Raw genomic sequence first — 16102 nt, forward strand, 5'->3', positions numbered from 1 at the left:
AATTAAATATATCTAAATCCATAGAATAAGGATAAAAGATCAAAATATAATTAATTAATTTATCTAGTCTATCTAGGATTTATTCACATAGAATTAAATCTATATAAATCCATAAGATAAATAAAATTAATTATAATTATCCTAATTTATCTAGAATTTATCTGGATAGAATTTAATCTATCTAACTCTATAAAATAAGAATAAAAATTCAGTTAATCCAAAATTTAATTAAAATTAAATTTTTTTAGATAATCCACTTAAAATGTATTCAAATCTTATTCTTATAAAATATCTTGAATTAAATCCAAAATTAATTCTTAGATTAAGAAACCCTAATTAATTTTGGAAAGCTGCGCAACCGCAAGGCTACCACTCTGAATGTCGTTGCGGCTGGTGATCGGAATTTGCCGTCAGCCCGCCTGGCTTGTTCGAGCAAATCGCCGACCTTGCCCTCGCAAGGCCTCCACTGCCCACTTCGTCTAGATGCGCAGCATCAAGTCGATGCAGATGGGGTGTAGAGATTAATTGCTTAGCTGCAATTAAGTAGTTGATGATTGTGAGCCGTCCGATGGCATTGCTGATTTGTTTTGTTTTTTAGTTAGTTTTATCATAAGAAAGGGGGTTAGGGCTTTTGAGCAATTCAATTGTAATTGTCCCAATTTGAATTAGTACACGAAAAACCTCCCAGAAACCTCTCTTGATCTCATTCTTCTTCCCTTCCATTTCTTTGTCATCTCCGATCAACAATCTGACAAGTGGCGCCGTCTGTGGGAAGGGCGGAGGTGGAAGCCTATTATTGAGATTGATTGAGCTCCAGATCGAGAGCGATGGCTTCAAGATATGAGGCCGAAAAATTCACCGGCAAGAATGATTTCAGTCTATGGAGGATGAAGGTCCGAACGATGCTGATTCAACAAGGGTTAGCATAGGCGTTGAATAAGGATGATCCGACGGTGGTGCTCGACGAGAAAGCCAAGACTAAGCGAGCGGATATTCTTGCTAAAGCACAAAATGTTGTGGTGTTGTGTCTCGGTGACATGGTTCTCCGAGAGGTGTCGAAAGAGACCACGAAGTTGGGGATCTTTGAGAAATGCGAAGAGCTATACCTGACAAAATTGCTTGCGAATCGGCTCTTTATGAAGCAGTGATTGTATGCTTATCGGTTTTCGGAGGAGAGGAACATTCTGGAGCAATTGGAAGATTTCAGTAAGGCTATAGACGATCTTGAGAACATTGACGTCAAGATCGATGATGAAGTCAAGACAATTCTCTTGCTAAATGCATTGCCAAAGGTGTATGATCAAATGAGTGATGCGATTCTCTTTGGTAGAGAAGAGACTGTCACATTGCAACAAGTCCAGTCAGCGCTGAGATCCAAAGAGCTCCAAAGAAATGGAGATCCTACAAATGCATCAGCTCCAGAAAACTTGAATATAAAGAAATTCAAGGCAAAGAAGGGGTTCAAGAAGGAGAAATAAGCCCTAAAATCTAGTGGAACTGAGCCGAAGGAGACTCGGGCTTGCCATTGGTGCAAGAAGCCCGACTATTTGAAGAAAGATTGCTTTGCTTGGAAGAGGAAGCAGGCACAAGAAGGTACAAATCCCAAACCTAGCTCTGATTGTATTGAGGAACAAGAAAATACACATGCCTTGAATGTCATGGAGAAATTGTATGGTGAGAACTGGATTCTAGACTCAGGGTGCAGTCTACATATGTGCCCAAGTCTTGAACTATTTGAGGAAATCTCAGAGGCTCACGGGTCTGTTGTGTTGGGGAATAATCAAGTGTGCCAAATCAAGGGAATTGGAAAGATTCGATTCAGATTGGATGATAACTCAACTGCCATCCTGAGTGAAGTGAGGTACATCCCTAAGGTGAAAAGAAACTTAATCATCCTTGGATTGCTGGAAAGAAAAGGATGCTCCTTCCATTCATCTGATGGGAGCATGGAAATAAGGAAGGGTGGAGTTGTGATCATCAAAGGAAGGAGGAATGGCAGCTTATATACCTCTTTGGATCATCCATCAGAGCAACTAATCTGGTTAACTCAGTCAAGTCAGAATCCATTGAGCTCTGGCATATGAGGCTGGGATATCCAGCTGATGGAAGTATCAGAGAATTAATGAAAAAGGAAGTGATTCATGGCACTGAGGAGAGAGTTGGTCAACAGTGTGAGGAGTATATGAAGGGGTTAGCAGCGGAAGCGCTCACATAAATCAATTACATAATAATTCAGATCTATTTAGCGGATTATTTAGACAAAATCTATTCGCGTAATTATCACATGTATCATGCTCATAACTCAAATAATAACATGCTTTAAATTAATTGAAACCTAAAACATGCTTTTCTAAGGTTCAGCCATTATACCTTGATGATTCTCCAAAGAATCGAAGATAGCTAGCGCCTTCTCCACGTGAAGAACTTTAGTACAAAACCACGGATCTTCTGACTGGTTCCCGGACTGTGAACTGATATCGGGGTGGGCTGATCTCACCAGCGCACTAGGACTTAAATAGAGAAGACAGAAATCCTTTCCCACGGAGGAGAAAAATTCGACCTCTCTACTAGGAGTAGGGGGGCCGAAAATTTGGAGAGAAAAACAAGTGTATTTTCTGTCTCCTTTATTCTCCTATTTATAATAAGTCACATATTGGGCCAGTAGGGATCTATGGAAGGCTTTGGATATGGGCTCCTCCAATTAGCTTTTTACTAATTAAATTAAACCCAATTTAATATAAGCTTAAAATTGGAATATTACGAGCAGCCACTACAGAAGTAATACTGCACTCCCCATCCAAATCTGAAATTATAAGTACTTCGGGTTTCCAATACTTTATATTTATTTCCCGCACTTAAGATAGAAACATCCATTAATTAATTATTGTCTGCTATGGACTTAATTAATTAATATCTTATTTATTCCAAGAGAGGACTCAGCAAGAAAATCTTATTTATTATTCATAGAGTAATTAAACTCCAACTAGCTAGGTTCCAAATAATAAAACCTTATTTCAAGCTTCTCTTGAGGATGTTATCAAACGAGACTCACCTCGCGCACGATTCAACATAATAGAAATCCTAGCACCGCTAGATATTAATCACCACTACCCAATATACCAGGCTTATTGGGTTGCGAAAAACCCGCACCATTTGGTAAGTCAAAGTAGTGCATGATCAATACCGTATGCTCAATGCTAACGTACATTGATTGAGAAATAATTTACGAGACCTCGTCTTTCAGTAGATAGCATAAAGACTGTCTCGCTGTTAGATCCATTCGGTGTTATACCACACCAACGTCATCTTATTTCAGTAAGGCTTAGAAATAATCGGACTGACATTGCAACCTTTCACGATAGGTAGTCTAAGCCTATCTAGGTTGTGAAATTATTCTTTTTCTTTGTTTAGAAATGACCGTGTTACCTTAAAGTGGACGACGCCCACAACCGGTCTACTAAAACAAAGACTTAGACTTTGTTAAGTTACTTATACATTTAAATATGCAATAAACATCCATTAAATGTAAAACATAACAACATTATGACAAAAATAATCTGTTTATTCATTTGGAAAATAAAACAATAGTTTTAACAGTATTCAATCACTCGAAAGGTGATTTCTAGTATACAAACTCTAACAGCTCCATAATCATAAAAACTCCGACAAAACTATCACTCAGCCCAAAGTTTTAGTATCTTCACCTACTCCCTTCGTCCCAGATAATTCGTCTCAGTTTTCTATTTCGGTCCGTCCCACATAATTTGTCTCACTTCACTTTTACAATTTTTGGTAGTGGACCCCATATTCCACTAACTCATTCATACTCACATTTTATTATAAAACAAACATATAAAGGTAGGACCCACATTCCACTAACTTTTTCAACCCACTTTTCATTACAATTCTTAAAACCCGTGCCCAGTCAAAGTGACCCGAATTATTCGGGACAGAGGGAGTATTAGATAATGCACGATTGGAACGACGTCACCCGTGTTTACTAATTAATGATATTTACTCCCTCCATCCACGATTAAGAGTCTCATTTCTAAATGGCGCGGGTTTTAAGAAATATTAAGAAAAGTGGATGGAAGAAAGTTAGTGAAATAGGAGTCCCATTTATATATATTAGTTTTAAATGATATGTGAGTGAAATGAGTTAGTGGAATGTGGGTCTCTTTACCATTTATGGTAATTATGAACTGGTACTCTTATTCATGGACGGACCAAAATGGATAAACGGGACTCTTATTCGTGGACGGAGGGAGTATATTTTTTGTTTTTCTTCAAAAAAATTTTCACCTAAGTTGATTATTTGTTTTCATGTGAAACTTTCATAATCACTGAGATATTATTATATTACGAGGGAAGAAGCAAAACAAATCGTAAATATGGTTTTGATTCCTCAAATTGTAATCGAATGGGAGAAAATGGAATTAGGCTTTGATAACTACTCGGCCCAATATAAATCACTAAAGTACAATTAAAAATATATTATACTGCATTTTAATACTGAATCATTAAAATATAAGCATAGGATAGGGGAGTGTTAGGGTGTCACCACCTCTTAAAAAAATACCATACTATCATTTCTAGTCAATCATATGTACACGTGGACAAATAATAAGCTGTCACGTGGCAAAAATAAAAATAAAAACCCAAAAAAGACGGCCAGCAATATGCTACACCTTATACATCAATTTTTCTCGACCAGCAATATCCGACACACTATACAGCAATCTATAGATTGCCGTGTAGCGTTTATAATATTGCTGTGTAACGTTTATAATATTGCTGTATATGTAGCATCACGGGGTCACTTTAAGATGTGTTATCATTTTGACACAAACTAATAAGCATATACTCTTAAATAAATACTTAAAATTCTTTAGAAATCGCAAAGTTACAATTATTTTGTGGCTAACCAAGTCTTTGTTATTTATTTGTAACTTGTGAAAATAGTAAAATGACATATAATTTAAGCCTTTGATATGATCACATGATTGTACAGGCAGAGACGACGCCCATGACGCTGCTAACGGTGACCATCGCATCCAACACTTTGAATACGGCACTTGCTACCTTCATACACGATACCTGTTTCAACAACCAACATTCATTTTAGTTTATATACTACCAACAAAAATTACTTTGTACTACTAATATAGAATGAAAATTAAGTAGGGCAATTAACCTGTTGATTTGCTCGAGCGATTGCATGTTGATTTGGGCGACTCTCACGAATGGTAATGGGAGTTGAAGTCGTAGATTCACTTCTGGCGACGTTTACTCTAGCTGACTGATTTAGAGGACGACTACGCGACTGCGACCGTGAAGGCGGAGGCAGAGGCGACCGCGTCTGCTCACGAGCTACTCTATAGATCTGTCAAAAGAAACATAAACCGTTAGTAAATTCTAGTAGTATTTTTTTTTTAGTATTAGAAATGGGCCACACTTATATAGATTAGATGAGATCTTCACCAAGTTGATGTCATGTGAGACAGAATTTAAGATATCTAACATGTCCTCGCACATGGACTGGAATGATACTTGGGTTTCCACCACATAGGAAGGCAAGACAAGAGACAAAGAGCAAAGGGCAAAGCCACACAGAAAGAGGGTGCGGCTTCAGCCCTAAATGAATTCATTTTTAAATAATTTTTTAAATTTATTTCTATTTTATACATATAATTATACTGAAGTCCTTATTAAACATATAAATTACCTAAAAAATATTCTTAAATAATATTTTAAAAATATAGTCCATACTAATATTTATTTCTGTGTCCATACCTGACAAAGAGATAAAATGTATTATTGACTTGGGGCCGCTCAAATACCATATAAGAATTGGACTACTCACCCCGTTAAAAGGAGAGGGTTTCCCACACTTGTATAAATTAGAACTTGTATAAATTTGATTGAATCTTCACTAAGTCAATTTAAGAGATTTTAACATGCAGTAATAATATCAATTGATAAGTTTTCTTCATTTTCAGATCTTGTGCTTCATTGAACTACATATACCTCACTCGTCAAGTACTTAGTGATGTCATCATCCTTCGAAGTTGACCGTGAAGATGAAATTGAAGCAGCCTGCCAAACACCCACAAATTATAAATTTTTAAGTGAGGGCAGTCGAAAAGACGGGCTTACGAAAAGCTAACCGGCTTAGTTGCTGGAACGATTGCATTTTGATCAAGGCTGCTCTTGATACGTGCATTAGGAGTCGAAGTCTTAGCTACACTTTTGACCGGGGTTACACTGGGCGATTTCTGTTGGAATGAAGAGAATATGTGCCATTGAAATTTGAAGTCTATATAAAGAGCTGGATATATTAAAGTTGATTTAAAAGAGCATAATATAATAAAGTCTTTTATGATTCTTTATATATATTCTTCAATTGCCTTTAATTAATTTTAATCTCTATCATCTACTTTTTTCATCAACCAAACAAAAATAAATTCCATATACTATCTCATAGAAATAAGTCATTTAAGATTAAGATAAGTTTTAATATGTAATTGGTAAATTAAGAGAGAATAAGAAAAAGTAGTTGAAATTGTGTAGTGATGGTGACCCATAAATGATAAAGTAAAAGAGAGAGAAAAAAAATATTACTCCACTACATATGAATATATTTCTATGAGACGGAAGAAAAATAGAAATATGGTCTATTTCGATGAGACGGAGATAATAATAATTTTAAGATCACGTTTTCTCCAATTCAAAATCTTTTACTACATACCTTGCTCTTCATGTCGCCATTCTTAGACGTCGAAGTCGAAGCAGAATCACCTTTTCCAAGTAATAATGGTTGTTGAGTTTTAGCAGTTGCTGAGATTCCAGTTGGTTCAGTAGTAGCAGCCTAGAAAAATTAAAAATACATAAATCATGTCATGTTTACAATCTCCAAAACCATAGAAGAAACTAAATTTAGGTTGACCGTTGACTAGATTCGCAGTAGTATATTGCTTATAATTAATTTTCAGAATCTGCATACCTCACTATTCAAGTGTTTCTTCTCCGAAGTGGATGTCGAAACAGAATTATCTTTTCTAGGGGTGTCAAAATGGATATTGGATATTAGATACCCGATATCCAAATCCGAAATATCGGATAATTGGATATCCGATACCCGATATTTCGGGTTTCGGGATCGGGTTCGGGTATAGAATTTTTGGATTATTGGGTATCAGGTAACCCGATACCCGATCGGGTATACCCAAATTACACGAATTACCCGATTTTCTAATTTTATTTTTAAATTTAATAAATTATTTATTTATTCTATTATTTTAAAAATTAAATAATTAAATTTTAGTACTAGCTTTTTTTTCTCTTAACTTCGAACTACTTCAAGTTTGTATCAAAATTCGAACTACAAGTTGTATTTCTACACGTTTGTAGTTAGTTTTATTTAAAAAATAATTAAAAAATAAAATAAAAATCTTAAATTGGGACTGGATACCCGAAATAATTTTCAAAACGAATATCGGGTATAAGATTTTGAGAAATTCGGGATCAAATACCTGAAATTTTTGGATCGAGTATCCTTGAGTATCTGATTTGACAGGCCTATCTTTTCCCAATAATACCGGTTGTTGAGTTGGTTCAGCAGGGGCAGCCTCCTACACCCACACAAGTTAAAATTGAGGTCTTTTGAAAAAATATCTAATCCTTGAAATCTGCATTAAAAAATAAATAAAACAAAAATCTAAATTTAGATTGACCGCTGACCTGATTAGTAGTAATAGTACTAGTATTCTTTGGTAAATGGGGTTTGGTGGCCTGCAGAAGGGTAAAATTGTCCAGGAATAGTGCGTGGTGGTTGTGGTCATAGCTCTTAGACTTATGACAAGGGCGGCACACAATGAAAGAATCTCCGAGTTGGTTGAAACACTCGACACAGGAGAAGAACGTTCCGGGAATGAAGTGGCTGCAGGAGTCGCAGAAAGGGCGGCCGCTTTTGATGATGTAATAAAGCGTGATGACGTCCATGAAGGCCAGTGTGCCGCGGCCGGAGGTGTCGAGCATATTGAAGAATGAATTGCTGCGCATCTGCTTGTATCCTTCTTGTCTCATGAATGACAAGAACTCCTCCAGATTGATCCTCCCATTCCGGTCGAGATCCATGGACCTGAAGAAGTGTTTTGCCTGCTCCTTCACTTTCGGTGTTGCTGACTCGTAGTAGTATTTTGCGATCTCACGCACTTCCTCCACTGCTGCTGATGCATCTGCATTCACAGTTTTCATTTTTCAATCTCTTCTCTCCCACTCATAAAGCTACACACTTGCTTCCTTGATTGTTGTTATATACTATGTTAAAGAGTTAGGTTAGTTCACTGATGAGTAAATGTACCAAACTATTAGAGGTGATGTAGACTCTTCTTTGGTCTGATGAAAATACATATGTAATCTTTTGAGTTGTCATTATCAATAAAGAACATCTTTCCATTTGTGCTACATTATCTTCAAGCTTTATCTACATGAGTTTTACTATTTTTCCTTTACAAACTCTATTACATGGGCTCTACCTCCTTTTTTCTCATTGAATAGAACAGCAACAATCCCATCTTATTGGTCGGCAGACATCTTTGACCTCTCCCATATACACCGACACCTCTCTCTTACGTTGCATGTCAAATTGTCAGTTATGTTCTCATAGTTTGTTTTGGATTTGAGTGTTAAAAATTTGGGCTTCCCACTGATCTAACGTGTGTGGGTATATTTCAGCTGCTTAATTTGAGTGATACTGTAGAGATTAAAGTTTGAATTATAGTGTATTATTTTATTATAAAATAAGTAGATATTATTTTGTAATTTTCTATTTGAGGAGAGACTCCATAGAAAATAAAGGGATTTATATTTAATATAAATATAAAATAGGGTTATGGTCTCAAATGTCAGAAGAACAAGGCTTTCTGGAGAGGATTTCCTGCTCTACAGTTTATGCTTCTTCTTCGTAATTCTTGTTAATCATGATAGAGAGCTTTATATAATTGTTCATTCAATTATTCTAATAAATAGCATCAGAACCATTCTATTGATTTTGAAATAAAGAATCAATTATGTGGATATTAAGGTTATATTCTCAATGTATATAATTGTGGCCGCCGTTGTTTTTTCTTGTTCAAGAAACAATGAATTAATTGGTTTTCTTCGGTGGAATGATTGCGTTGATTTCAATTGCATATTTTGGTTCAAGTAATTCGTCTATAACGTAGGTTTATATGGTTTTGAAATTGATCTTCCAATTCCAAGTGCATACGTGTAATATGGTTATTTGGTATTTTCCTTGTGGACGCATACAGAAATATTCTTTTATGGTTGCTGAATTGATTTTTTGAGCTATTGAGGTGTAATTTGGATGTGATATTGAATTCTCATTCTTGTTTTTATTATTGAGAATTCGTGAGGTATATGATTTATGGTTGAATTCACTATTTAGCCGCTGCATTTTAAGTTTGCGTATATAATTTGTACGCCTACAGATTCTGACTTTGGTTAGTGAATTATTTTAATTTATGTTAAGTGTTGGTAAGTAATTTCTTTATGGAAAATATTGATTCTTGCATATATATTATATACTCCCTCCGTCCCACTTAAAATACAACATTTAGGAATCGGTACGGGATTTTATGTAGTGTTGTTTTGTGAGTTAATGAAGAGAGAGTAAAGTAAGAGAGATGAAAAAGTAGAGATAAAGTTGTTTCCATTTTAGGAAACGTTTCATTTTTAATGGGACAACCAAAAAAGCAAAATGTTGCATTTTTAATGGGACAGAAGGAGTATATATTATGGTGCATATATTTTACTTGGGTATTTGTGTTGCATGAATTTTCTTTTCGTCAAATATTATGTGGGAAAGTATTCCTATCCTTTTTGTAAATATGGTTTATTTTCTAATCAAATCTCAGTCCCACGATTCCACGATGTGAAGAACAACTTATTTATTTGTCTATGCTAGGTTTTTCCTTGTTTTTAGTTTAAGACTAACTTTTAGCTTTATTTAATTATATACTATATTGATAAAAGTTTATAATATGCATAAAAAATTGAATTTAAATAAGTAAATAAAATTCCATCAGAAGATTTCGATAACAAACAGAGACAAACTGAGGAGACTCCGTTAAAGTCGCCTCTCAGGCCATTTTTAATATATTTATTTTTTTCATTTTTAATATATTCTACAAGGACCACTAGTTGCAATATGTCTACTTAATTCAACCTTATCTATTGATCCATTGATAGATGACTTATGGTTGACTTGAAAAATGAAAGTCATCATCACTTTCCTTTTTGGAAAAGAAAAGTCTTTATTTAATTTGTTAAAACAAATTACTTAAAAATGAATTTAAATATAGGAATAAAGAATGTTCAGATAGACAAATAAGCTTGTTTTAGTCCTAATTTGTTAGGTCTATTTGATGCTACTAATTGAAATTAATGTAAGACACGGAATTAGTCTCTAAGAGCATCCCCAGTGGAGACGGACTTCCCATAACCTTCCCGACGGACATCCCAAAAACACCTCCTGCCACGTCATAAGGACTTCCCATAGCCTTCCCTGCACAGTGGCGGACATCTCATAGCCTTTCCGCGCGGACTTCCCACAGTAAAAAAATTCACAAATGCACCAAATTAAACAATTTACGGAATTAAATAATGTACGGTATTAAAATTTCGGCACGAATACGAAATTAAACAAAATGCAAAATAATTTCATTAGATAAAAAAAAGCAACAAATTAAAAAAAAAAATAACTTAATCAAATTATACTCAGGAACAGCCCTAACGATGACCCCGACGCAACCATAGCTCTTCAATTAAATCGTTCTGGAGTCGAACATGTGCTTGTCGTTAGCGCATGTCGCCAAACGCACGCACCCGCTTGGCCCTTTCATGGGGTACCCCCATGCGTCCACTGGGGCTGGCCACACCGTGGCTTAGACCGGCACCATCATCATCGTCACTGGCCCAATCAGCCAGTGCTGCAGCTTCATCTTCGACAATCATGTTGTGCAGGATAATACATGCGTACATGACATCAGCGATGCATTCCATATGCCACAACCGCGATGGAACCCTCACTATCGTCCATCGACTCTGGAGCACACCAAATGCCCGCTCCACATCCTTGCGCGCTGCCTCCTGACGACTCGCAAAGTATTTCTTCTTATCTTCTACAACGCATCTGATCGTCTTTACGAAGATGGGCCACATAGGATAAATCCCATCCGCTAAATAGTAGCTCATGTTGTGTTGGTTGCCGTTGGCGACGGCCGGACCAACACCAAGTTCTTGGTCGTTGAAAAGGGGGGAGGACATTGATGTCGTTGTTCGAACCGTCTACTCCAAAGTATGCATGCCAAATCCACAGCCGGTAGTCAGCTACCGCCTCAAGGACAATCGTGGGATGCTTGCTCTTGAAACCGGTTGTGTACAACCCTTTCCAGGCGGATGGGCAGTTCTTCCATCCCCAATGCATACAGTCTATGCTGCCCAACATTCCCGGAAACCCGTGTTGAGCCCTGTGCATATTCATCAGATCTTGGCAGTCTTGGGGGGTAGGCTTCTGAAGATAGGTATCCCCGAATATCTCTCTAATGCCCTGACAAAAAAACACCAGACATTCACGGGCAGTCGACTCGCCGATGTGGAGGTACTCGTCGAACATGTCGGTCGTACCTCCGTATGCCAGCTGCCTGATTGCTGCCGTGCACTTCTGAATGGGCGTGTGGGCGGGTTTACCGACTGCATCTTCTCTGATCCTGAAATAATTGTACCGACGCTCTAGAGCGCCAACAATACGAAGCAACAGTGGACGCTTCATCCTAAAACGTCGGCGGAATAAGTTGTCCCCAAACCGCGGCTGTGGAACAAAGTAATCCTCGTACAACCGATGGTGTGCAGCGATGCGGTCCCGAGGTATTTGAGTTCGATGATGGATGGGTCGAGGTACCGCCGGTTGTCGCTGCTGCTGCATGGCCGCTTGTAACGCCCGATTTATCTCCCTAGACGTAACGGCACGCAGCTCATCCCTAACGATCTGGCGCCAATCTGGAGCACCGCTATCACCCGCACCACTACCACTACCACTTCCACTTGCCATTGTAAAGAAACGTAGAGAGGGAGAAACTTGTTAACATAAGTGGTGCGAATGAAATGAAGTGTAACAAGTCGTATATATAGAGTTTGAAAAAAAAAAAACAAAAATTATCGGACGTCCGCCGCTGACGTCCGTCCGCATGCCACGGTGGCGGACGTCGCGCCAACACCGCGGAACTCCCGTGTCCGCATGGGACGTCCGTCCGCCCGCCTTCCTCCCCCAATGGCGGATGTCCGCTGCGGACGTTGGGCACGCCGGTCCGACACCCGGCGGACGTCTGCCGCTACTAATGCTCTAACTAGTCGGCCCAAAAGTTAGGCCCATTAATTGTAAACGGGCAAATATCATCTTTTAAATTAATTGATTTGACTAATATTGATAAAACTTTAATTATAGATTACTGAACTTAAAATTTGAATTATTAAAATTGATAAGGAAGTTATTGTGGAATATGAATACTTGTGGATGAATATAAAATTGAAAATATATCGGAAGAATTTATAAAAATATTATGTGCTTCAAAAGTATTACACCAATTTTTGGTTTCGATTGTGATAAAATGTACAAATTTAAGCTTCGAATTCAAGCAAAAATATAACAGATCAATTTTATACAATGAGTTTGAAATGAAATAGCCAAATATTTAAATCAAAATTTCAAATAAATCGTAACGTTCCTCTTTGTCGATTGAAGAGTCAGCGGAGGAGCAAAGAGTGTCTTGTGTAAATATAGTCAGACTTCTCACATCCAGAGAATATACTAGAGAATATACTAGATCATAGGGTCTAGGAACTCAGAGAATCTTTGAAATCATCGGTCGTTGGGCACACAATCTTACCCTGCTTCTTCAGAACCCTCAACCCACAGTATTAAAATTTAGTATAGGGAAGCAGGGATCGTATCCCACAAAGATGGGGGCGTAAGTAAACATGCAAGAGAACTTGGACACTTGTTTTGGCTGCTACATGCATTTTGAGGGTTTGAGACTTAACCACTAGATTGGGGAAATGTAATAATCTACTCTAACAGCTAGACCTAGGCAACATAACTGAAACATGCATGACGAAAAACAAGATGCGAACAAGATATTCCAGCGATAACATATTACTAGACCTGATGAACAAGTTTTCCTAAAAATGCCTAGACAGAGGAAAGACAGATCGTGGGGACCATTTCCCAAATTAGCAAAGTATGAAAAGCTGCAAAATACTACCTCCGTCCCCCAAAATTTGCTACACTTTGACCCGACACGGGTTTTAACAAATGTAATAGAAAGTGAGTTGAAAAAGTTGGTGGGATGTGGGTCCTACTTTTACGTATTAGTTTTATAATAAAATGTGAGTATGAATGAGTTAGTGGAATATGGGGTCCACTACCAAAAATGGTAAAAGTGAAGTGTATCAAATTTTCAGGGACGGACCAAAATGGTAATATGTATCAAATTTTCAGGGACAGAGGTAGTAACTAACTAAAGGCTCAACTAACAACTAGCTTCATCTTCTCTAACGATCCTTGATCATAAAATGCAGAGAAAACAGAGTAAACTTATAACACGGAGCAGAGGAAGCTGAATTAAACCATTAAACTACGATTAACTACTAAGATTAAGCAGATTTACTATTGCTAGACGAGGTAAATGAGAAAACAGAAACTAAACATCAAAACCATGCAGAAATGAACAGATCCAAACACTGGACGCTTCATCCGCTCCGGATCCAAGCCATCCACAACATACCACAACAATTTCCATCTCCGATCACACAGGTTCAACCAGATTCAAACGATCAACTACGATCTCCACACGATTCAACTATAAAACTCAGATCAATCGCTAAAAGCATCCAAAGTAAACAGAAAAATAGTAATAACATGAAACGAAACCATAACAACAACTTCCATAGCTAACCAAGTGCAGATTCAACAGAAATTTAACAAAATAAGGCCGAGCTTCGAACTGCGAAGTCTCGAGAAATTTAGAACGGAAACTTAAAACAGAAACTAAATTGTATCTTCGCCTCGCGTGGAGACGGTGTTACACAAACTGATTCTCGAACCTTGAACCGTAAAAACCCCAAACCGATCCCCCAAGTGTGTGTGTAGAGTGTGAGAAAACTGAGCTAAGAGCTAAATGGATGATGATGATTTTTTCATGTATGTCGCGTGCTCTTATTTATAAGGACTGGAGCTTCTAGATTCTTCCTTGTACTTCCCATTCTGCCCTTTATCTAGGATGCTCCTCCGTCTAGTGAATTTCCTTCTTTCTGCTCACTTGATCTGCCAGACTCCTTTCTTCCTGGATCTGGCATTTTCTCTACACACCTGGCTTACAAAATCTTGTTAGACCCGGGAAATTACAGAATTTAACCCCATAACCAATGCATGAAATTAGCCTTATCATCGATCCTCTTCACGCCGCCGTCTGACGGTAGCGGCTAGTAAACTTAAACAAAAACTAGAGTATGAGCTTTGCGTTAAATTAAACCGCGGCCGCGGCCGCCGTTTCATATAAGTATATTACTTAGATGTTAGATTGGCATTCATTTCCACCCAACTCTTTACTCACTTACATATGGTAAGTTTTGTAGGCCACCAACAAACATATAACAATATAAGGAGAGCATTAGGGTGCTACCATAGTTAGAGTCACAAAAACGTAACACCAATCTCGTGTTGCCACGTGACACGCTATCCAACGATATTAAGGCTTATCCAGCAATATTATAATAAACGTTTTTAGATGGATTTCTACAAATTGCATCATAGTACTACGTGGATTGCAGTGTAGAGTGCTGAGTATTGCTGTATGAGCTATAATGCAAAATAACGGTATAAAAAAGCAATATGTCTATATATGTACTGCAACTGAAATATTCTATGTTAATACAACAATACTCAACAATCTACACAACAATCCACCTATTACTATCATGCAATCTGTAAAACGCATACTAAATGAATATTGCTGGATAACGTGCCATATGGCAGCACGAGATTGGTGGTATGTTGTCATCTTAACATAATCTTATATATATATATATATATAGGGGTGTATTCAGATGAAAACCATAATGTATATTAAAACATCAAACCATGTAAAATAATGTACATTATACACACTAATAATGTACATTTTATTCATGTATAATGTACTGTCAGCATAATGTACAGAATTCATATAATGTAAATGTACATTATTAGTGTGTACAATATTTAGAACAGTACATTATACATGAATAAAATGTACATTATTAGTGTGTATAATGTACATTATTTTACATGGTTTGATGTTTTAATATACATTATGGTTTTCATCTGAATACACCCCTATATATATATATATATATATATATATATATATATAGGGGTGCGTTAGGCTCCTTTGCACCCTAAGTGTCCTATTTCCTTCTTAATCTCAGCCCTTGGATCCTTAAATTGGATAGTTGTGATCAATGCATTATTAGTCTATAATGTTGCATTATTAGCCGATGTGCATTATTAGAATGCAAATGTGCATTATTAGTCTATAATGTTGCATTATTAGCCGCTGTGCATTATTAGAATGAAAATGTGCATTATTAAATGACATGTGACATTAATCTAACCGTCAGATGACAAAATCGTGGGGCTAGGATTAAGAAGGAAAAAAGATAAAAGATATGAAAATGAATACATCCCTATATATATATATAGGGATGTACTATTATAACAACTAATTTTAAAGTTACAACGTACATCCAATCTGGTGCTGCCATGTGGCACAAAAAATGCAATATTGTAAACACTAAAATGCAATATATATTTGTAGAATCTATAAATGAATTTCGGCAGATTACATTTTTCTTATATGCAGATTGCATTTTTTATTGTTGAGTTTTGCATTTTAGATATTGACTGTTTAATTTGCATTTTATATATAGACGGATTACATTTATATATGTGAAAATGCAAAACTTAACAATATAAAATGCAATTTATGTGAAAATGCAAAAC

The 16102-nt window shown here is 36.8% G+C and overlaps 2 protein-coding genes across 2 annotated transcripts; both read right to left on the reverse strand.

The window, feature by feature from the left end:
- Positions 1-4861: 4861 nt before the first annotated feature.
- Positions 4862-8372, reverse strand: LOC125196697. The gene is made up of 7 exons (XM_048095307.1): positions 7741-8372; positions 7533-7631; positions 6749-6868; positions 6168-6275; positions 6028-6096; positions 5195-5383; positions 4862-5097 (listed from the first exon to the last, which is right to left on the reverse strand). Exons 1-7 carry the CDS (start codon positions 8254-8256, stop codon positions 4996-4998), a joined length of 1203 nt encoding a protein of 400 aa, XP_047951264.1. The 5' UTR covers positions 8257-8372; the 3' UTR covers positions 4862-4995.
- Positions 8373-10863: 2491 nt separating this feature from the next.
- On the reverse strand, positions 10864-12115 carry LOC125195367. The gene is made up of 2 exons (XM_048093525.1): positions 11399-12115; positions 10864-11352 (listed from the first exon to the last, which is right to left on the reverse strand). The coding sequence occupies exons 1-2, from the start codon at positions 12113-12115 to the stop codon at positions 10864-10866; spliced, it is 1206 nt and encodes a 401-aa protein (XP_047949482.1).
- Between the last annotated feature and the right edge of the window lie 3987 nt (positions 12116-16102).

Source organism: Salvia hispanica, chromosome 6 (assembly GCF_023119035.1).
Source record: "Salvia hispanica cultivar TCC Black 2014 chromosome 6, UniMelb_Shisp_WGS_1.0, whole genome shotgun sequence".
NCBI classification, from domain to species: domain Eukaryota; kingdom Viridiplantae; phylum Streptophyta; class Magnoliopsida; order Lamiales; family Lamiaceae; genus Salvia; species Salvia hispanica.